At 59.0% G+C, this 20,657-nt stretch overlaps 4 protein-coding genes across 5 annotated transcripts; 2 read left to right on the plus strand and 2 right to left on the minus strand.

Moving 5' to 3' along the window:
• Positions 1 to 89: 89 nt before the first annotated feature.
• On the plus strand, positions 90 to 1,292 carry NDUFA2 (NADH:ubiquinone oxidoreductase subunit A2). Its single transcript, XM_082771417.1, has 3 exons — positions 90 to 220; positions 314 to 420; positions 1,098 to 1,292. Exons 1-3 carry the CDS (start codon positions 114 to 116, stop codon positions 1,187 to 1,189), a joined length of 306 nt encoding a protein of 101 aa, XP_082627543.1. The 5' UTR covers positions 90 to 113; the 3' UTR covers positions 1,190 to 1,292.
• A 139-nt stretch (positions 1,293 to 1,431) lies between these two features.
• On the minus strand, positions 1,432 to 8,069 carry TMCO6 (transmembrane and coiled-coil domains 6). The gene is made up of 12 exons (XM_082771416.1): positions 7,962 to 8,069; positions 7,743 to 7,849; positions 7,443 to 7,552; positions 7,172 to 7,355; positions 5,902 to 6,006; positions 5,263 to 5,348; positions 4,599 to 4,715; positions 3,776 to 3,887; positions 3,512 to 3,686; positions 2,986 to 3,080; positions 2,304 to 2,471; positions 1,432 to 1,803 (listed from the first exon to the last, which is right to left on the minus strand). The coding sequence occupies exons 1-12, from the start codon at positions 8,047 to 8,049 to the stop codon at positions 1,639 to 1,641; spliced, it is 1,512 nt and encodes a 503-aa protein (XP_082627542.1). The 5' UTR covers positions 8,050 to 8,069; the 3' UTR covers positions 1,432 to 1,638.
• A 1,335-nt stretch (positions 8,070 to 9,404) lies between these two features.
• Positions 9,405 to 13,034, plus strand: CD14 (CD14 molecule). Of its 2 annotated transcripts, none has more exons than XM_082771867.1 (2): positions 9,405 to 9,434; positions 11,141 to 13,034. In XM_082771867.1, exon 2 carries the CDS (start codon positions 11,151 to 11,153, stop codon positions 12,567 to 12,569), a length of 1,419 nt encoding a protein of 472 aa, XP_082627993.1. In that variant the 5' UTR covers positions 9,405 to 9,434; positions 11,141 to 11,150; the 3' UTR covers positions 12,570 to 13,034. The 2 variants fall into 2 exon arrangements, with proteins under 2 accessions (XP_082627993.1, XP_082627992.1); XM_082771866.1 differs by lacking the exon at positions 9,405 to 9,434 and adding an exon at positions 9,933 to 10,203.
• A 5,837-nt stretch (positions 13,035 to 18,871) lies between these two features.
• On the minus strand, positions 18,872 to 20,641 carry SLC35A4 (solute carrier family 35 member A4; the record flags this gene model as incomplete). The annotated part of the gene is made up of 1 exon (XM_082771575.1): positions 18,872 to 20,641. The coding sequence occupies one exon, from the start codon at positions 20,639 to 20,641 to the stop codon at positions 19,673 to 19,675; it is 969 nt and encodes a 322-aa protein (XP_082627701.1). The 3' UTR covers positions 18,872 to 19,672.
• Positions 20,642 to 20,657: the final 16 nt, after the last annotated feature.

Here is a 20,657-nt window from a genome sequence, read left to right on the forward strand (position 1 = left end):
CCCACCCTCCCCTCCCCGCTCAGCGATTGGCCAGCTCCCGCGGGGGGAGCGCGGCGATTGGCCAGCCCCGCCCCGAGGCTTGGCCCCGCCCCTCGTCTGGCAGAGCGCACAAGATGGCGGCGGCGGCGGCCGTGAGGGGAATCGGGGCTGGGCTGGGCCGCGGGGTGCGGGAGCTGCGGCTCCACCTGTGCCAGAGCTCGGCCGGCAGCCGCGGCGTCAGGTGAGGGCGGGGACGGGGCCTCAAGGGGCTGAGGGGGCACCGCGGGGCTTCGCCGTGCTCAATTCGCCTCGTTTTGTGTTGTCCCGTCCGCAGGGAGTTCATCGAGCAGCACTACGTGGCCCTGAAGCAGGCCAACCCCGGCTTCCCCATCCTGATCCGGGAGTGCTCCGGGGTGCGGCCCCGCCTCTGGGCCCGCTACGGTGAGTGGGTGCCCTCCGGGGGTGCCCTCCGTGTGGGGGTGCCGCGGGGTCACCCCAGGAATGGGTTAAAAAAATGCTCCTGCTCCTTTTATTTGACCCCCCTTCTCACTGAAATGCCAGGGAGGGAGCAGAAAAAGCCCTCTAAAAAGGTTTTTTCTCCTGAAGTCATCCATGTCAGACAAGGTTACAAATGTTCCTTCGGATACGGAGTTCCTCAGTGTTAGCACAAAGGCCAGCGGAGCCTGCAGGCATTGCTGTGTGCCTTCTCCCTCTGACTCACACAAATGTGCTGCCCCAGCAGCAGGGGTGTTTTTTTTCAGCACTGTTTTAATGAGGTGTCGGTGAGGATCTTGATCTGAGGGCCAAATGCCACCACGTTGGTGGCTGTCAGGTAGCAGAGCGGCCTTTGCTCTGCAGCACCATGAGTTAACAAAAAGAGGTGAGCAAATATAGCAGGGTGCATTGGTTTTGCCAAGGGAATGGCTGAACAATGGGATTGAGGGAGGTGGAAATAACAACTTGGGCACGGGGAGGCAACTGGAGAGTGCTGGGTGCTGAGGGATGGTGATATCAGCTGTGACACTGGCTAAGGCCCTGGGGAAATGCAAAGCAGGGCTTTAGCTCACCCAAGAGAACAAGAATGAGGCTCCTGCTCTCACCCTCCCTCTTTTCTGCAGAGTTTGGCAAGGAGAAAAGTGTGTCACTGGATAATCTTTCCGTGGATGAAGTGGCCAAGGCCTTGGAGAACATTGTGAAAGGCAAGGCGTGAAGATGGACACCAAAGGTGCACGTGCTGAACGCTTTACTGATGATCTTTAATGTAAAATGTGTCCTTAACTTATCAATCATATAAATATACATGCTTACCCAGAGCTTTGTGTGTTGGATTTAAAACTGCAGTACCAAAAGGAGGTGCTGAAGGAAACAGCAAATCCAGCAGGGTTTGTGTTCCCCTCCACAGCGACGAGAGCTCTTCTGCACTGCTTGCAGCTCAGCTCAGCTTTGGTCCCTGCACCAGGGAGGCGGGGGGCCGCCTGGTGGTGGCTACAAGGTGAAAAGGACACCAGGGAGGGGAGCGGGGAACAGCATTCCCCTGCAGCCAGCACTGCTGCTCGCAGTCTGTGACTGCCTGACCAGCCCCTGGGCGGTGGGGCAGGAACACAGGGCAGCGAGTGAACAGTTTGTTCCTCCTCAGGCCAGGAGGGCAGGCTGTGTGATCTAGGAGAAGGCGGACGATGCAGCTGGTGAGGAACTGAAGACGGAGGCTCCTGGTGGCTGTAGGGCCATGTCCAGCAGTGCTTGCACCCGCTCCTGGAGTTCTGGGGTGCTCTGGTGCTGCTTGAGGGTCTGGGGCCCTCCTTGCCCAACAAAGTCAACAGCTGCCTGTGAGAGGAGAGAGGAGCGAGAAGGGGGTTGGCTGCCTGCTACACGAGGGCTGAGACCCCCAAGCTGTCACTGCAGCTGATCCCTTCTGCCCTGAGCCTCCCTCTCCCCTTGTACTGCACAGGGATCAGGGCTGAAGGGATTCACCAGAGCCCTGCCAGACATGAGTCCGGAGCAGGAAAACCCAGCCATGTTGGCACCTGGTCTGAGCACAGGGAACTTGAAGAAAGCACAACTGAAGCAAAACAATCCCCTTGTAATAATCAGTGACTGTTAAAAGGTGCAAAAATCCTGCCCAGAACACAGTTACAGTCAACAAAAAGGAATGCCCCTGCCCCAAGACATGAGGGCTTCTAACTCCATCACGCAAGTGTTCCTCAGCCCACCTCAGGCACATGTCTGAGTACTGAAGGAGTACAGGCCGAGAGGGGGAGTGAGTTTAAGTAACACCCACTGTTTTAAGGTCTCACCGGGTTCAGGGGTGTGAAACCCTGGCCTACCTGCGGGCAGTGCAGGAAGAGGAGGTGCAGCAGCTCCAGGCACTGCCCCACCACTTCGGGGTCGGGGAGCGCCAGGGGGCCCAGCAGCAGGGGCAGGGCAGCCCGCTGGTGCAGCTGCTGGCAGTAGGCGGGCCCCTTCTCTGCGACGTTGCACAGCACTGTCAGGACCTGCGCAGAGAAGCTGTGAGTGAGTGAGCCAGGAACGATGGACGATGTTCCTGACAGCCCGTGGAGGGCTTTAAAGAACTCCCCGTTCCCTCCCCAGAGGTCCTGCCCCCACCAAGGGGCATCCCCATCCCCGCTCCATGTCTGCATGCCCTGGAGATCTCAGCAGGATTTCTGCCAAGCAGTCATGATCACACCTCCCTCGACAGAGCATCCCGAGAGCCCTTCACTGCCTTCCAAAAGAAGGCAGCACCTCCCTGGGCCCACCCCCAGTGCTGGCAGGCCCGGACCTTAATTAGTGTCTGCCTTGGGTGCCTGGGAGCAGCATCAGGTAGGGCATCCCTTTGACAAGACAGAGGTAGTGCCTTCAGGGGATGCAGACAGGGATGTTACCACCACACCAGACTTTCTGCCAAGCTGTTATTACCATCCCAAGCCTGAGTACTGCACACACAGGACCCACGTTCCTCAAAGCCTAGAGCTTTCCCCAGCTCAGGGGCACAAAGCGAGGTCTTACCAACACACTTGCTGCCTGGGAGCATGGCAGGAGCTGCAGCAGGGCTGGGAGCAAGTCCAGGGAGAGCAGAGCAAAGCAGAAGAAGGGATCATCCGCTGGAACGGGCAGAGAATGAGTGTGTTAATAAAATTGCCTCAGTGCAGGAGGGCCAGACAGTGCACACTAACTGCTCTGGGCAAGTACAAGGCACACAGCCCACAGCAGACCTCAGCTCAGACACACGGTGTCAGAGGACAGACAGCTCCCACCCACTCCACCTTACTGACCTCAAAACCTACCCTGCGAACTGAATCAATAAAGCAACACACACAAAGGGAAGAACCTGGCTGATTTAGGAGTGTTTCTGCAGTTTCCCCAAAGGCACTGCTGTCTGTTTAGACTGAGACACCACCTGCCAGTCCCTCGTGCTCTGTGCCCCTGCACGGTGCAGCTCCGCTGGGAGGTTCCCCACGCAGTGAGCTCGAAGCCTGCCAGGTCCTGGCAGCAGCAGCTCCAGCTCTGCTCACAGCCACGCAGGGACACTCACCCGTGAGGTTGTTCAGCAGCCAGAGGCCCTCGGGTACGATGAAGGGGTGCTTCTGGAGGTAGCACTGCATGACTGTGAACAGGGCTGCAAGCAAGCGCTCGTCCTGGATCTGGGCTTCACACCCTGTCTCCTCTGCAAGCAGATTGCCGAGACACCGCAGCACCGGGCAGGTGAGCTTTGAGAGGGAGAAAGACAACGCCTTTCACCTGGATCACATCCCCAAAGCATCGCAGAGAAAGAATAGCATCCTTGCCCACGTCTTACCAGCTCCAGGCCCTCAGAAAAGCTTTGGGAGATTTCAGAAGCGATGTCACACAAGAGCGAGCTGAGCGCAGGTACGGCCCCCAGCGCTATCAGCGCCGCGTTGGCTGTGTGGCTGCAGAGGGAAGGGACACCACGGTTGCTCTCTGCACCCAGCCTCCACCAAACAACTGGGCCTGGAAATCCTGAGTGCTATCCTGAAACCATAGCCAGGTTTATTTCACATTCAAATAGCAGCTCGTTTCTGAGCAGATACTTAAGAGAAAGTTTAAAAGCCTGTGGAAAACAGATCCACTGGAATTAGCTACGTAGGGCAGGAAACAACAGCTCTGGTCCTCTCCAGGTACCCACACTGTCCTTTCTCTCTGCTGGGGCTGCTGAAAGAGATGACACCACCAGAACAGCCACACCAAGGCAGGCAGAGATTGTTGGCAGCAGCCAGCCTGGACAAGTGGCACTGAACCAAACCCAGAAGCTCAAAGATTCTGGGAGTTCACCTTGGGAAGTGCAGGACACAAATCCAAATGCGGGAGGTGATCAAGGGGTTTTTAGAGCACCAAGAACAGCCTCAGGTTTGTCACCTGTGATCACCCTGTAAACAAACTCATCAATCCTGCAAATATGCTGTGCTAAAATCTGAGACTGGGAATGCCCAGGAGGGGAAAGAAATTGCTTTCCAAAGGGAAAGGGGCGAGGGGAGGCAATCCAGGACCCAGACCCACAACCACAGGCTCCACACAGGCTTGTGCTCCAGCTGGCAGAGCCCTTATGCTTGTGTGTTTGTCTGCCCCCAGGGAACACAAAATGAGGATAAAAGAGCATTTACCTACAAACGATGTAGTGGAGACACCATGCAAATTCCACAGCAGCTCCTGTCCCAGATTTGAGGCCAGAGCAAACCAGTCGAAGCATGTGCTGGGGGAGAACAGAGTCCAGAACCAAGCTGGGGTCAGAACAACAGAGTTAATGGAGGCACTGACCAGAGCATAGGCAGGACAGACAACCGATGGGGACAGATCATCCCCAGCTGCCAGGCAGCTCCAAATACACCCATGGAAGAGGCTCTTAGGTAAGGGTTACAGACTCAGGCAGCACCACAGCACAATGCAAGGCATGTGCAAGCTGTCCCTGTAAGTGGTAGAACCTGGGGGCACTCAGAACACCTTGGCTGGGGGCACGTTTTTGGCACTGAGGGCTGTCAAACTGATCTTTTCCTTAGCAGGAGGAATGTGGCCAGAATTTCCCCGTTGGCCTACCCTGCTCAACGCTGTCCTTTACTGAAATACCAAAGCCATCTGCTCAGATTAGGCTGAAGGAAAAGAGTCAGGCCCTGCACCCTGATCTGCAGAAAAGCCTGCATAGTTCCTGTAGGATTCTGCTCTGAATTATTAGCATCTCTGGGATGGTAAATGCATCATCGTCCCTGGCACGCAAATACCACGCAGGGCCCCAGGGCCCATCCCGACACAGGGTACAAAGCTCGGACTCACGGTATGATCTCTGTGGGAGCTTCTTTGGCTTGGAGGAGCTGTGACAAGACGTAACCCAGACCTTCCAGCACAGCCTCGTGCGGGGACTGTAATCAAACAGAACAAAGCTGATCCCACACAACACAGGCAAGGGGTCCCAGGGCATCACCTGCATGCTAGTGAAAGGGCAATGTGTAACCCTGAGCCACGCCAAAGCTGAGCTGTCCCCCCTGGCCCCATACTCAGGGGTTGCAGTTGTAGGGACTCAGAAGCCCAACCACAGCAGCACTGCTGCTCTGCACATCCAGACCTGCAGCTGACAGCACTGCTCACTGTGTGGGTCTCCTAAACCTGCTGAACCCAAACCATGCAGAGGGAAAAAGTCTGCAGCTCACTGTGTTCGAGACTTTACCTGCAAGCCACAGTTATCAGCGTGAGACATGCAGCTTGAAAAGGGCACAAGGTGGTGAACCCCTGAAAAGCAGTGCAAGGAGCCTATGAGAGGCCCTCACTTGCTGCAACAGGACAGTCCTGTACAGAAGGATCTCTACCCAGCTGGAATGGTAACTCAGTCCTGTCAGCCAGCGTCTAAAGGGTATAAGAAAAGGTCCTTTTAGGGGGCAGGGCATGGGAAGAGTGTGACTGAGCTACTCTACCCACCTGGATGCAGGATGCCAGCACTGGAATAATGCCCTGAGGCAGAAGCTGCTTTCTCACAGCTTCACTTTCCACTACCAGGTTGCCCAGCGTGTACAAACACAGCTCCTGAAACACAAACAAGAGACCGGGTCACCCCCTCCACATTCCCCAGCAGGACCCTGGCCTGTCTGGGCACCCAGAGCAGCCAGCAAGCCCCTCAGGTCACCCCTCACCTGAGCAGGGCAGGGGCTGTCTCCAGAGGGACAAACACAGGTGGATATTGTTGGACCCTCACAGATACCCCTATTTCCTGCTGGCTTCAATCTATCCTTGTTCTCTTAATCATGTTGGGACTGGCAGAACATCACTTCAATTTTGAAAGTTTTTCCAAGCTTCTAATTGTTGCTGTTATATATCCCTGAAACCCCTCTAATTCCACGGTATTGTCTTGGAGACTGCCTATGTTTTGCAAATGTGGTCATCCTCTTAGAGCTGCTCTGTTTTATCCCTGAGCTCTGATTCTGTCTTATCTAAGCTCTGCAGCAAATTCCCTAAACTGACCACTCATCGTGAGTCCTGGCTGAGGACCTCAGCTTTCTGCTCCACCACCTAGGGCTCTGCAGGAACTGGTGATGGAGTCCAAAAGCCACAGCCTGCAGTTCCTGCTCCCACAAACACAGCTTGGAACTGAAGACGGCAGATGCTCACAGGGCTGTGTGGGGGAATTTGTTGCAAATGAGGCATAACTCTGTGATCTGGGCTGTGTCCAGAGCACTGGGAACAGCAGAGTATGAAATGGGGTTATTCCCTTGTGCTTGGTGCTGAGGAGGCTACACCTGGGTGTGCCCAAGTCAGGCGAGGTGATGTCTGCAAAGCTGCCAGGACAGCTGGGTCAGGGCAGAGGGTTACAAAAAAGTCTGGGGGTGCTGGGCTGGATTTGCCTGGCCTAGGGGAGGCTTGGCAACATTCACAAGCAGTCTTCAACTACGTGGAGGAAGATGTAAACACGATGGAATCAAACTCCTTTTGGTTTGAGGGCAAGGCACAGCCAAGGGGTGTCTCCACACTTGGGAGTTTTCAAGACTAGGCCAGCGATAGCTGCCCTGGGCTGGCTCTGGGGACAGCGCTGCTCCACAGGGAAGGCTGGATTAGGGAATTCCAGAGGGCCCTTCAAACCAGCGCTTCCACATGAACCACATCAGACTAAAGCTTGGCCAAAACGGGTCCTACTGCCACCCAACCGCTACCAGAGGATTACCAGAGCCCTGGCAAACCCAAGCACGGCCATTACCATCAACTCAACGCTGTGTCCCGAGAGGTACGTCAGCAGATAGGGGGTCACTGGCATGCACGCCTCAGCCACAGCAGCGTCACTGGAGTGGGAGAGCTCGTGCAGACAGCGGGCTGCCTCCATCTGCACGTCGGCCAGGCTGCCGGTGAACAGCCCGACGAGCGTCCGCACACTGCCATCCAGCCTGCGGGGACACCAAGGCTGCTGGCACCCGCTGCCTGCTGCCCTCGGGCACACCACAGCTGCTGGTCCACAGCACGCCTGGGCTGACCTGACAAACTTCTGCTGAGTCTTCTTGTCCTGCAGAGCCCGGCGGAGGCGTCTCAGCAACGTTTTCCTGTCCTCTGAAGCCCTCTGCACGCCTCTGAGCAGCTCAGAGACCTGTCCAAAAATTAAACAAAGTGCTGGCGTTAGGGCTTCATGCTGTTATCCTAGAGGCAAATAAAACCCGGGCAGTGTTACAGCTGCTCACAAAGAGCCTCGGTGGTTCCAGCACCTTGTCCAAAGGACCACCAGCAGGTCTGAAGGCTGGGGGCGACCCCTGGGGCCCCCCTCATCCCCACGCTCTCACCTCGTCCTCGGGGAGAGGCTGCAGCAGGACCTCGGCTCCGTCCTGCTCGTCCTCCCGCAGCAGCCGCTTGCTGACCAGCTGCTCCTGCCGCCGGGCCTTCCTCAGAGCTGCGGGGGAAGCAGCCCCCCGTCAGCACCAGCCCCGGGGGGGCTCCGTCCCACCCCACCGAGCCGCCCCGTTCCTGCTAACGGGGCGCAGCGGGCAGCAGCCGGCCCCCACCTGCCTCCCGCTCCCGTCGCCGTGCCCGCAGCTCCTCCGCGCCCCCCCCGGGACCGGGAACGGCCCCGCGACGCCGCCGGCCCCACATGGAGGAGGAGGAGGAGGAGGATGAAGAGGAAGAAGAGGAGGAAGAGGAGGAGGAGGAGGAGGACGGGGCGGGGCGTGACCGGAGCCCGGAGGCCCCCCCGTGGCCGCCGCCGGTTGGGGCAGCGATCGCAACGGGCCCGGTGCTGTCGGGGCTGTGGTAGCGTCCCCGTCACTGGAGGTGTTCAAGGCGCCGGGCACCTTGTGGATAATGTCATTTAGGCTCCATTCTCACACAAAACATTCTCCCTGGTGATCCTTCATGATCCCGTGCAGGCTGGGCTGCGCTCTTAGCAGCCCTTGCAGAGAGCGGGGTGCTGCAGGATGAGTTTTGTCCTCGTTCCTAACGCAGCCACAGGGAGTGTGTGGTGACCGTCACCCATCGCTGGGCTGCAGCTGTTGCAGGGCATCACCTCGTCTCCGTTTCACTTGGAAACGTAGACACGAGCACACACGGGCAGGGGACGCGGCCGAGAAGAATTCCTTACGCCTTGCAGGGAAAGAAACTGGGCAGTCTCCAGCCTCAGGCAAGGTTTCCATCTCCATAGGGCCAGGATTTGTTTTTAATGAAGCCAAAAATAGCCCAGAGGCTCAGCAGCCATGTCAGGTTGTTGGTCTCAGCATCCTGGGATCTTCCATGGTGGTAATTAAAGCCAGAAAGTCATCACCCGAAGGAAATCTCCAAAACCAAATCTCACTGAAACCAAAGTGTGGCTGGCCACTAAGGAGACAAAGCTCCTATTATTATTATTATTATTATTATTATTATTATTATTATTATTATTATTATTATTATTATTATTATTATTATTATTATTATTATTCTCTGGCAGATCTTTGGGGGTATTTGCAGCAGGTAGCAAGAAGAAACAATTAAAAAGGCACCAGGTCATGATGGTTAGAGCCATGTCACCAGAGCAAGAAGTGAGGAGGTCTCAGAACATCTGCTTTTTTCCATGATTTCTGTGATTTCCGTGATTTTTCCATGCTGTATGGGGCAGCAGCTCCATGTAACTCAAGAACGGGGAAGAGGAATCACGGAGTAGCTCAAGGGAAGGAAGTGAAAGCAGTACAGAGCCTGCCTGAGGCACTAAGAGTGAACCACAGGGAGATAAACAACCAAAAGGAGATCTTCCCTTTGCCCATCCCAGCAAGACAGTGCCAGGACACGTGGGGCAGGCATCCTGCAACCCAGCTGCTCTTGTGCTGACTGCGCTTTTCTGCAGTCCTACATTAACCACTCACTGGGAACTGCGTCTTCTAGCTGTGCAGCTTCATCTTTTTCTTTGAAATCCATTCTGAAACCCAGCATAGGCAGAGAAAACCCCATGGTAGAAAAAGTCCTTGACAGATCAATCTTTCTGAATGCCTAGCGGCCTGCGGTTGCTGGTGAGGAGCATTGACATTTTGGAGTAGGTGATCACAGGGCATTTCCTCAGCCAAGCCAAGCGGCTGACCTCAGGTAGTGCTGTCACAGCGCTGCCATGTGTGGTGGGAGCGGGGACATTGGGTCAGTAGCTGTCCCCATCCTACTCAGGACACGGGGACGGGGCATGGTCTGGACACGGGGCATCGCAGCCCCTTCCCTTTCTGCATCACCTCCTGCTGGGTGCTCGCCATGCAGTGGGCTCCAGGGCATGGCAAGCCCAGAGCACCTGGAGGCAGAGGTGTGTTGGGGCTTGTCCTGAGAGCACATTTTAGGGCAGCTTACTGCCACGCCGTTCCCTGTCCTTCCCAGGATGGTTAACAAACTCCTTTCCAGCTGCAGCCCAGGGCAGCCTTCGTGAAACAAAGCAGAAGTAACTTGGGCGGCTGCTGCTTCCCGTGGCACCACTGGCCCCATCCTGCTCAGGAAGCTGCTCGGAAGGAGCCTTGCAGAGCTCAGGATCCTGCTGCTGGTATCTACCTGCCCCGAGCACAGTGATCAGGGTGGGAGGCGCTCGCTAAACCCAACTTCAGCAGGACAGGGCTGCGAATGTGCAAACAGCAACTGGGAGGCACCTGCGGTCACCGCGGCCTCACGGGGCTGGAGGCAGGGGAGGATCAGGCGCAGGAGAGCTGAGCACTTGCAGAGCTTTTGGCACCTACGGCTGGGACTTGGCAGCAGCTAGAGGAAGCAGCCACTGGTCGAGGAAGCGTTTCAGCCTGGAGCTGGCTGGTGAGTCTCAGCACAGCCCACCCCTGCCGAACGCTTTCTCCCCCCCTCATGACGGGGGCTTGGTGCAGGGTCCCCCTGGGGAGGGTGGTGCACGGAAGCACCGAGCAGGTGAGAGCTCTGTCCTCGGAGCTTTCTGAGGCTTGGCCAGGAAAAGCTGTGGCTGATCTGGGCTGGTGCCAGCAACAGCCCTGCTCCAGGCAGGAGGCTGGGCTAGAGACCCCCCAAGGCTCCTTCCCATCACCCTTCTTTGGCAGAGCTGAGTCAGTGCATAACTTGGGAGCCTTTAATCTTGTGATTTCTGCAGTTATACTTGATGCTGACGGGGGTGTACGGAGACTCTCAGAGACTATTTTCTACTCTCCCCTTTGAGGCTGGTAATGAATCAAATCCCTGGGTGAGAGAAAGGAAAATATGAAGCTCTCTGTTGCAATTTCCTGCCCCAGATTGCACAGAGAAACAAACAGAGCTGTGGCTGTCCCATCCTGTGCTCAAAACAGTCGATCTATCTCTGCTGTACATAACTCAGCCTTTCTAGTTGCTCCAGATCTGTGAAGTTTCCTGGTTGCTCACAGAGAGGAGTCTCTGCAGCAGTGCCACCCTGTCTCCTTGTCTCAGCCCTGGTCTCGCTGAAATTCTGCTTCTGGGGTCGGGTCGGACCAGTGCCAAAGTGGAGCGAGTGGCACAGGTGGAGCTCCTGGGTGTTGCACTGATGATAACAAAGGGCTGGGAGCTTTGCCCTGAGTCACCTCTGAGTAGCCACACGGGTGCTGGTGGAGCATGCTGGACCCGCCAGCAGCTGGAAGGGGCGATGGGTGCAGCTTGGTGTCCGTATGAAGGAAGTTTCTGCAGATCCTGGCCAAGTCAGCCCTTTGTTCTGTTGGTCTGAATGGTCCCCTCAGCTGCCCCTGCCTTACTCCGCTGCTCTCCTCATTTCTAGGCTGTTTGCCATGAGGGTGGCTGTTCTCCTCCTCCTGGGGCTGGCGCTGTTGGAGGCAGAGGGCAGGTGTTTCTTCAATCGCACCCAGGAGTACTGTGTGTGCTACAGGCTGTCCCAGGACAACGCAGGGAGCATCATCCAGTGCCTCGCGGCCTCTGTTGTGGAGTTCCAGGGAGGAGAGCTGGAGAGATATGTTGACTTCCCCATCAGAGACCTGGATCCCTCCACCATTGACATGCTCGGCACGCTTGAAATCAGGAAAATCATTTTTGGCGACCTCCTGGTGCCTGAGGTCCTCCTCGCCCGTGTCTTAAGGTTCTTCTCCTACACCCGGGTGCAGGAGATGGCGTTTGAGAGCTGCAGTTTCCTGGGGAGGAGCAGCTGGGGTGAGATGGCTGGCCAGAACTTGCCCATATTGTCCCTGCATTTCCACAACGTGACATCTGCCCCGCTGACGGGCCGCGAGCAGGACTTCTCTGAGCTGGGCAGCTGGCTGGGGACCCTGCAGGAGCTGTCTGTCACCAGCTCCCACGTCACCAGCCTGCCCTGTGGCATCGGAAGGGTGTTCAGGGCTCTGCGCTCCCTGGACATGGCACAAAACAGCCTTGGGGATGGGAGCTTGATGCCTGCCTTCTGCAAGGGGGCCTTCCCGCAGCTCCAGGTCCTGAGTCTGCAAGAAAACAACCTGACGTCCTACCACGGTGTGTGCAGAAGCGTGCAGCTGCTGCACGAGCTCCAGCACTTAGATCTCAGCCAGAACAAGCTCGTGGCCAGCCCGGCCTCCTCTTGCCAGTGGCCGGCGTCCCTCCGAATTTTTAACTTGTCCAACACTGGCTTGGATGAACTCCTCACGCCTCTGCCTCCTGGTCTAGAAGTGTTGGACTTGAGCTCCAACCGCCTCCGTGCTGTTGACATCTCCCTCCGCTCCCTGAAGACTCTCCTCCTGAGCCGAAACCTGCTGCTGGCCGCCCCCCCCATCAGGAATTACCCCACGCTGCGCTCCCTCCACCTCGACGACAACTTGATTGCGGAGTGGCCGTGGGACGAGGTGAAGCTCCTGGGGAACCTGCAGGAGGTGTCCGCGGCTGGGAACCCCTACAACTGCACCTGCGCCGGGGCTGGGGCCCTACAGGCGCTGGCAGCCACGGGGTGCCTCAGGCAGGGCTGGCCCCAGCACTACGCGTGCCACTCACCCCCTCATTACCAGGGCACGCTGGTGAGGGACGTGCCTGCCTCGGTGCTGCAGTGCAACAGAGCTGTGGTGCTTGCTCCCGTCTGCACGGCCCTTGGGCTGCTCTGCGTGGCCGGGGCTGGCTGGCTGGCCATGGCACGGAGGAGACGCGCGGCCGGCCCCAGCGCTGCTCAACCCCAAGGGCTGCACGGCCAGGAGCTTGGTGAGAAGGCTCGCAGGAGCCCGATGTGCTCGTGAGGGGCTGTCCTGCTCGCCCCCACCCCATCCAGGCTCCCTGTGGAACGGGACTGTCCCCAGCGTTGTCCCACCGTGACGGTGGTTTTCCCCATCTGAGTCTTGGAAACCCTCGAGGATGGGGAGACCCCCCCCCTCACTTGCTGTGCTCTGTCCCTGGAAAGATTTTCCTTACATCCCACCTCAACCTCCCCAGTCCCAGACTGCACCCACTGCCCCTCTGGAATTGTCAGCCCTGATCGAGAGGAGTTTGGGTCTGTCGTGTTTGCACCTCTGCAGGCTGCTCACAGACCCCCCAAGCCCCATCCCAGCCTGACAATACCCCCGGCACCTCCAGCTCTCTCGTAGCCCGGTGCCCCCCAGCCTGTCCTCTGCCTCTCCTGTTCTGGGGGTTACAGCTGTAAGGATGCCTGGATGTCTGTTTCACTGCTATTGAGTACCAGAGGAAAAAAAAAGCCCAAGGGACAGGGAAAAAACAAGCAAACAAAAAAACCCGCCAAATAAAACAACTCTACATGCAAACCCTAATGAGCAGGAGATGACAAAGACAGCAACAAAGACCTCTCTAAGTGCTCTTAGGGCACTGCTGTATGAACTCCTCAAGTGTGGCCTCAAAGAGGTTCAGCCAGAACCTTTGTAACCGATAAGGAAATTGGTTTATTCTGGGTTATCAGAAAACACCTCACAGGAAAGAGCAAACTGGCTATGGGATGCCGAGGGAAACTGGGGGACTGCAGAAAAAAATAAAAATAAAATAAAAAAAAAATAAAAGAGTGCACGGGAGGGGGTCGTGGTGGGCAGCTGTGGAAAGAACGAGTATGGGGGAATGGGGAGGATGGGGAAGGAAGGGACTGGCTGTGGGTAAGCAGTGCTTGTCCCCCAGATCTATCCTGCCTTCTCATTAAAATCTGTTCCTGGGTATTTCTGGTGTCGCTTTCACTGTGTTGTGTGTATGATCTGCCAGCAAACGCAGACTGGGCGAGGCAGTGAGCAGGAAATGAGTGTGGTGATGCTGGAGGCCGGCATGGAGCAGGGCGCAGGGTGCTGGAGCAAGTGGCAGGCTCCCCAGCCTCAGCATTTCCTTTTTTGCTTTCTTGGTATGACCGATCTCCAGCAAGAGTGAGCCTGTGGTTTGTGGTTGCTTCTTGTGCCTAGATAACCTTCCTAACTGAAGTTCCCTCATCTCCTGTCCCTGGTTTGCAAAGACTGGAGAGAGCCAGGAGCACGCTGAGGCTGAGTGGGTCCAGTGCTGGCCTCCCACGGCCCCAGTGGGCTCGTGGAGCTGGGAACAATTTCTGGGTAGCTGACCCGCAGGGTGTGTGGGGAGCTGGCACCCCGGGGCAGATTGCCAGCCTGGTGCCAATAACGCACAGTGCTGGGGCACTGCTGCCCCACAGCATGGCTCCGGAGGGCTGGCAGCATCCTGGGGGCACCCCTTGGTGAACAGCCCCACGGCAAACGATCTCCAAGGCTGAAAGAGCTCAGCCTCCAGAACATGGTGCCTCCAGCCCCTGGAGGTGCTCAGCCCCTGCCTGGCTCTGCCCACACAGCTGTGCCTGATACCCATCAATAATGCACGGGAACGTGATCGCCCTGCATAACCCCATCCCCTGCCCTGGCAGCTCGGTGCTGAGCTAGCCATGGATGCCGGGGAGGTGAGTGGGGCACATCACCGGGGGGCTGGGAGGTGGCCGCCTCTTGTTTTCTGCGTGGTGTGGCCCCAGGGGCACATCCAGGTCCTGGTGGGTGCTCGGGGCAGGACCCTGCTTATTGCCCCTCTGCTGTGTGTCCCCGCAGGCCGAGCAGGAGGTGTGTGTGCGAGCGGCCGTGGGACTCCACCAGGCTGCAGGTAGGGCTGGGGCCGGGACTGCCAGCCGTGCTGGTGGGGAGAGGGCACCCACAGCACCCTGGTGGCTCTGAGCACCGTGGTCACAGTGGAAGGGCTTGGGGACAACGTGAAGCCCAGGCCCTGGCCCTCAGCTGTTGGAGGTTTGGGGAGGGGGGGGCAGGCAGGGTGACCACACTCCACACTCCGTTTCAGGGCCAGGAGGGAGCTGGGGGGCTGGCAGCAGAGACCCCCGGCAGCTACTTCTTGCAGAGAAGGAGATCCAGGTGAGAGTGGCAAGGATGGGGGCATCAAGGGGCGAGGGACCCTGGTGGCTCAGATGGGAGGAGGGAGCCTCATCCCAGCCACTTGCCCAGCAGACGCCTGCCCAGGCATCATCCAGGGGGAAGGATGAAGGGGGGCTCCTGGGGATCACCAGGAGAAGGGACGGGGGTCTCCCCCCACCCTCTGTGCCGCCCTCACCATCTCCAGCCCAGTGTGCTCAGTGCTTCCTTTACCCCGTGCTGGTCATACTGGGATGGCAGGGAGGCTGAACGTTATCGCCCTCACTCCATGCCAGGAGAGCTGCTTGACCGTCGATGGCATCTTTCACTTGGATGCAGGACAGGTACCGCGTGCCCCACGTCCTTCTGCACCCCCGTCCCCAGCCAGGGGAACCAGGGGCACACCTGCAGCCCACCGGGAGGTGCTGAGCACCTCAGGCATGCTTGGGCCCTGGGTCTTTTCCTACACGTGGCTCTTCTGGTGTTTCTCACCCCTTCCCTGTTTCCTCCTGGGTGCTGGAATGTGGCTGCCGTGCTGTGATACGTTACCTGTGCCGTGCCCTCCGTGCTGTGCTGTGCTATCTCATCTGTGATCCGTGCTATCTGGTCTGATGCCCCCCGTACTGGGCCATCCACGCTGCCCCAGTTTGCCACGCCACCCATGCTCTGCTGTCCACATCTCTCCTGCCAGGAGAAGGTCTTGGAGCTGGCAAGACCCCAGCTGGCCCTGGTGCCCCTTGGCTACAGTGTGTCCCTGCTGCTGTGGGACCCCCATGGTCCCAGGACCCAGCTGCCGCTCCAAGGCATCGTCTGGCAGGTGAGGGTACGGGGCTGGTTGTGGAGAGGTGACAGAACATCCAGTGGGCGACTGGGTCGCAGGATCAGCCAACTGACCCCAATCCTGCTGGTACGTGTGAGAACCAGCCACGGGTGCCAAGAGCCAACGGGTCCCAGCTTGACCAGCTTGTTCCCAGGTGATCGAAGCTGTTTTCCAAGAGCTGGAGGCCTCAGGGAGTGACACACAGGGCCTGCAAACAGTCAGCCTGGTCCAGGTACGGTGGAAGCAGGGCTGGGCAGGACGGGGTGCTCTGAGCTGGGGGCCCTGTACCTCTGCCACTGGCCGGACCCCGTATTGCTGCAGTCCTGGTGCCCAGTGCTGCATGCAGGACCAGAGAGCTTTGCACCTCAGGCTTTCCCACCTCTTCACAGGGCTCCCCAGGCATGGAAAACCTTGGTGTGAGCCCTACACAGGTCTTGTGGGGTTCCCAAGGCTTTGGCCTTCCAGCCCCTTGTCCCATGCACGGACACGGGGCCCTGGTGGGTGCCAGCAGCCCCCTTTTTCTGCCCCATGTCTAACACAGCCCTGTTCCAGGTCAGTGCTGAGGGCAAAGCCTGGGACCTGCTCCGTCCTGATGGCCGAGCCCTGCAAGCGATGGACATCGCACCCCTGGGCCTGTAGGTACCTGGTGCCCCGTGGTGCCAGCTGGGGGCTGGTACCCCAACACCCAGCGTGGGGCTGCCCAGCGCCGTCCCCCGAGGGACCTGGGCACGCAGAGGCCGGAGGCTCCCTCCTTGCTTGCTCACATCTCTGCTTCCAGGATGGTGGAGGAGGCAATGGAGGTCGCTGTGCCCGACGCCCAAGCTGCCATCAGTGTCTACACGTGGGGGCTGGGGGCTGCCTCGGCACCAGTCCCACAGTCCCCAGCAGACGGGCACTCGGCTGCACCGGGGTGAGGGCCCGGCCGATGCAGGGCCTGAGGCAGGGGCTGGTCCAGGCACCACTCACCGCGGCCTCTCCCCAGGGCCTGCAGCCTCTTCACCCTCACCGTGGAGCGGCAGCTGGAGGGCGGCAGGCACCAGCGCTCAGCTCTCCGCATCCTGGCCTTCCCAGGACCCCGTCCCGAGCCGTACGTATGGAGCTGGGGCTCTGCCTGGTCCTGCTACCGCGTGCCCGGCTCCATGCCCCATCCCTCTCCCATGGGGGGGTCTCTCAGCAGGGCTCCCCATCCCACGATCCTGACACTGGGCACTCCCGGGGCTCTGCCATGGGTGGTGGAGCAGCTGCTGGAGGGGAACAGCCTCACCTTCCTGCTGCTGGGCGTGACGCTGCCAGGTAGCACCGGGACTGCACCGCGGTGCCCTCCTCCTCCTCCTCCTCCTCCTCCTCTGCCAGCCACCAGCTCACCCCCGCCAGCCCGGGGACATCCCCATGCCCACGAACACGTCCCCAGTCTGGGCACCCAGGACTTGCCGCTCCCGCAGACACCCCTGGGGAGGAGATCCTGGCAGCCCTGGCGCTGGCCGAGCGGGTGAAGGGGGCGGCCAAGGCGGTGTCACCCACCCTCTGGGACCCCCAGCGAGAGGTGGCGGCGCGGCGGGAGGAGATCCGAGGGCTGCGGACGGAGCTGCTGGCTGCAGCTGGTGGCCCCGAGCAGGAGAGAGCCGTGGCCCAGCTGCAGAGAGCCCTGCGTGAGCTGCAGGTGGGGGAGCCCCCCTGGATACCCTACGGCCTGGCCAGGACCAGGATTGCGCTGATCCTCTGGTGTCCCAGGGCTTCGTCTAGCACTGAGGGCAACCTGATGGGGGGAAAGATGGTTTGGGTGGGGTGTGTCTGGAAGTCTCCAGCACCCCCAGCTCCTTTTTTCCAGGTACTGAAAAGCCAAAGGTGGGAGAAGCAGGCAGCAACCAAGGTGTTTGGGACAAACCAGGCGCATCAGCCCAGTGCCAAGGTGGGCGCAGCTCAGGCCATGACCACCTCCCCCTGGGACAACCTGGGCACAGGAGAAGTTTTGAGGTCTGCTGGTGTACCCATAATATCTCCTCTTGTTTCCACAGGACCTGATCTCTGCAGGGACCGCAGCACCAGCCCAACAGCCTGGGACCCAGACATCCCCAGACGGTGCCAGCCTGGAGGCAGCAGGAGGTCGGGAGCAGGGGATGGGCACGTGCCCCATGCCTGGGGGGCTGCCATGGCAGGGGGCACTGCTCACGTTACCTCGTTCTCCCCAAAAAGCACCAGGGGCCAGTGAGAGCTGCCAGGGAAGGCCCAGCCGAGCCCCAGGGAGCGCTGGACAAGGCCTGCTGGAGGAGCAGCAGGCACCGACCGGGGGCCACGTGGTGAGCAAGACCCCGCCAGGTGCCCCCACATTCAGCACCTCACAGCGTGCCCCATGGCCCTACCTCTGCCAGGCAGGGAGCCGCTGCTGGCCGTGCCCATCCCTGGAGGTTGGATACTCCACGGCCAAGGCCCAGAGGCAGCGGCTGCAGGCTCAGCACCAGCTGCTCCTCCAGCGGGAGCTCGGGGATGGGGCAGCACCGGGCCAGGAGGTGAGCACAGGAGAGCCCCAGGCAGAATGAGGTGTAAGAGGTGGACTCAGAGGGCTCCAGGCTCTCCCAGACATCCATCCCTGTCCTTGTCCCCGTCCTCGCAGTGGGACATAGCTCGCTGGCAGCAGGAGGTGGCCATGCTGCGCCTGAGCCTGGAGGCAGCGCGAAGGGAGCGCGAGGTGGCCGAGCAGGACCTGGAGGCCCTGCTGCAGAGCCACCGGCAGGAGATGCAGGCCTGGAGACAGCTCCTGCAGCAGGTGGGCAGGGAGGGCTGGGCACCAAGCCCAGGCTGCTGGCACCACCCCGCTTGCAGGGGCCAGGAGGGTGCCATGGGGCTCTGGGTGTCCCCGCAGGTGCTTCAGGAGCAGCGGCGCCAGGCGGAGGAGCGGGCGGAGGCACTGGAGCACCGGCACCGGGCGCTGCTGCAGGAGGTGCTGCGGGATGTCGTGGAGCTTTCTGCTCACAACCAGCGGCTGCGGGAAGACAAAAGGCACGGCTCAGCTGATGCCACCACACAGGCACCCTGAGACAGCGCCCCTGAACTGGGGGCACAGCCACTGTGACAGCAAGGACAGCACGGCCACACCTCAACCCCTGCTGCCAGGGGACACAGTGACAACTACCACCTAGGACAAAGCCTTTGGTCCAGCCTGTGCTGGCTTCTCAACAGCACAGGCAGGGCCCCAGGCAGACACGGACACGAGGCTGAAGCACGCACCGTGGGAGGGCTCATGGCTGCGGGTGTGCAGCCACACACAATAAAGCAGGTGCCCCCTCACCAAGGAGTGTCCAGATCAGATGTGTCCCCAAACGGGGCAGAGCAAGGCTCTGTGAAGTGACAGAAGGGAGGACAAACACGCACACACTGTTGAAACACAGCTTTAATAACTGTGCCGGAGCCAGCAGTGACTTCTGCCCACCAGGAATTCACTAGCCACAGCATTTGTACAAATTCAGGTGCTGTCTCCCCATTGAAAAGCAGGCAAAACAGTTCCCTCATACTGTCCAGAGAGATGGGTAGTAACGCTGTGCCCAGGACTGGCAAATGAAGCCCAGTGCCCACCAGATCTTCAGCTAGGGGCTGGGTCAAGGGTTAGGCTGGAAAACTGCAGAGAAGGTGGGAGCAATGCCCCCAGCCACAGTGCGGGGGCTCTCCAGGCAGCAGCGCGCTGCTCCACGCAGAAGGCTGGTGCCTCTGGCAGGGATCATGCAGCAGGGCTGGCCGCATGCACGTGAGAAGCACACCAGAGCTAACCCTGCAACAGCATTTACTGGCACAGGGGATGGCCATGTGGCTTCGGTGTGTGCTTTGGTGTGCAGAAGATGGAGGAAGCAGCTTGTCTGTGATGTCCTGCACGCCAAGGGGCTCAGGATTTGCTCTAGAGCCTGGGCCCACCATAGCAAGTGGGAGCCTCATGGCATGGAGCCCTGGCCAGGCTGGAGCAGAGCACAGGCAGGGCACTATCCCTGCTTCCTGGGCATGTACACACTGAGCAGTGCCCTCACGTGCACTTGCTTTAGACCAACAGTAACACATTCAGGCACCTCTCGCCCATGAGAAGGTGAAGAGGCACCACCATGCTTCTAACACCAGCCCCAGCGCAAGCAATGAACACCCCTGAGTAACAAATAAAAGCTGCCCTGGCGCATGCAGGGCAGGAAGGCAACAGCTATGTGACCCCATAGTACAAGTGAACAGCAAGGCCGATGCACAGGACAGCAACGAAGAAGAGGAGGGTGAGCTGCAGGTTGAAGAGCATGACAGACAGTACGGCATTGACCAGGATAGAGCAGGAGATCACAAAGAGCCTGGTGATGTTACTGCTGTGCTTCATGACCACAGACATGATCAAGCCGTTCAAGGCCTGGCTGACCACAATCACCAACACCCAGGAGGAAAAGCCCTCCAAGAAACCTCTCTCTGTGCTGCTCCAGAAATGGCCGATCAAGTTGAGCAGGACCCCAAAGAAGTAAAGGAAGAGGTTCTGAAGGCTGAGAGGCAGAGCCTGGGTTTTCAGGATAGCTTCTGTGTAGACAGCTGACAAACCTGATATCAGGCAGTACACTGAAATCAGCAACAAGCCCACGAGCGTGATGTGCAGCTGCATCCTGGAGGGGCTGCTAGAGTCCTGTGGGTCCTGCAAGCCTCCAAGGCTGTAGCTCACCCCAGCAGCCATCAGGAGGAAGAGTGCCAGCCACTTGCGCATGCAGAGTCTTTGACGCAGGAAGAGGCTGTAGAGGAGCGCAGTGCTGACAATCTTTAAGTTACTCAGGACCTGGTAGGTGCTGGGATCCATGAAGAGCTGCATGTGAACCACCAGATTGTTGTTTGCAGCATAGAGCAGGGCAGAAAGGGCAAAGGGAACGACGTGGTGCCAGGACACAGCAACTCCCAGCAGCTGCCGGTCCCAGGTCAGCAGGAAGAAGAGGGAGAGCACCAGCTTTGTCAGCTCGACGAGAACCACGACGGATGAAGAGCTGAATGGGATTGTGCCATCCACCTTGCACAGGGTCAGGAGGGGAGCGTGGGAGCCATACACAGCCACAGACAAGAGCAGCATCAGTCCCCACAGCCCCCGCTGTGGCACCCTGGGCGCAGGGCTAAGCAGAGCGCCAGTGGCTTTACCAAACGTACCCATTTCCAGGTAGCAGCCA

This window comes from Aythya marila, assembly GCF_965140915.1.
Source record: "Aythya marila genome assembly, chromosome: 14".
In the NCBI taxonomy this organism is placed as follows: Eukaryota; Metazoa; Chordata; class Aves; order Anseriformes; family Anatidae; genus Aythya; species Aythya marila.

Bases quoted from the DNA above. Each gene is read 5' to 3' on its own strand.
- NDUFA2 (XM_082771417.1), top strand. From the start codon at position 114: ATGGCGGCGGCGGCGGCCGTGAGGGGAATCGGGGCTGGGCTGGGCCGC. The intron at 221-313 runs GTGAGGGCGGGG...TCCCGTCCGCAG, and splicing joins GCCGGCAGCCGCGGCGTCAG to GGAGTTCATCGAGCAGCACT. The intron at 421-1,097 runs GTGAGTGGGTGC...TCTTTTCTGCAG, and splicing joins CCGCCTCTGGGCCCGCTACG to AGTTTGGCAAGGAGAAAAGT.
- TMCO6 (XM_082771416.1), bottom strand. From the start codon at position 8,049: ATGTGGGGCCGGCGGCGTCGCGGGGCCGTTCCCGGTCCCGGGGGGGGC. The intron at 7,850-7,961 runs GTGGGGGCCGGC...CTTCCCCCGCAG, and splicing joins GCGACGGGAGCGGGAGGCAG to CTCTGAGGAAGGCCCGGCGG. The intron at 3,888-4,598 runs GTAAATGCTCTT...TTCCCTCTGCAG, and splicing joins CTCCACTACATCGTTTGTAG to CCACACAGCCAACGCGGCGC.
- CD14 (XM_082771867.1), top strand. From the start codon at position 11,151: ATGAGGGTGGCTGTTCTCCTCCTCCTGGGGCTGGCGCTGTTGGAGGCA.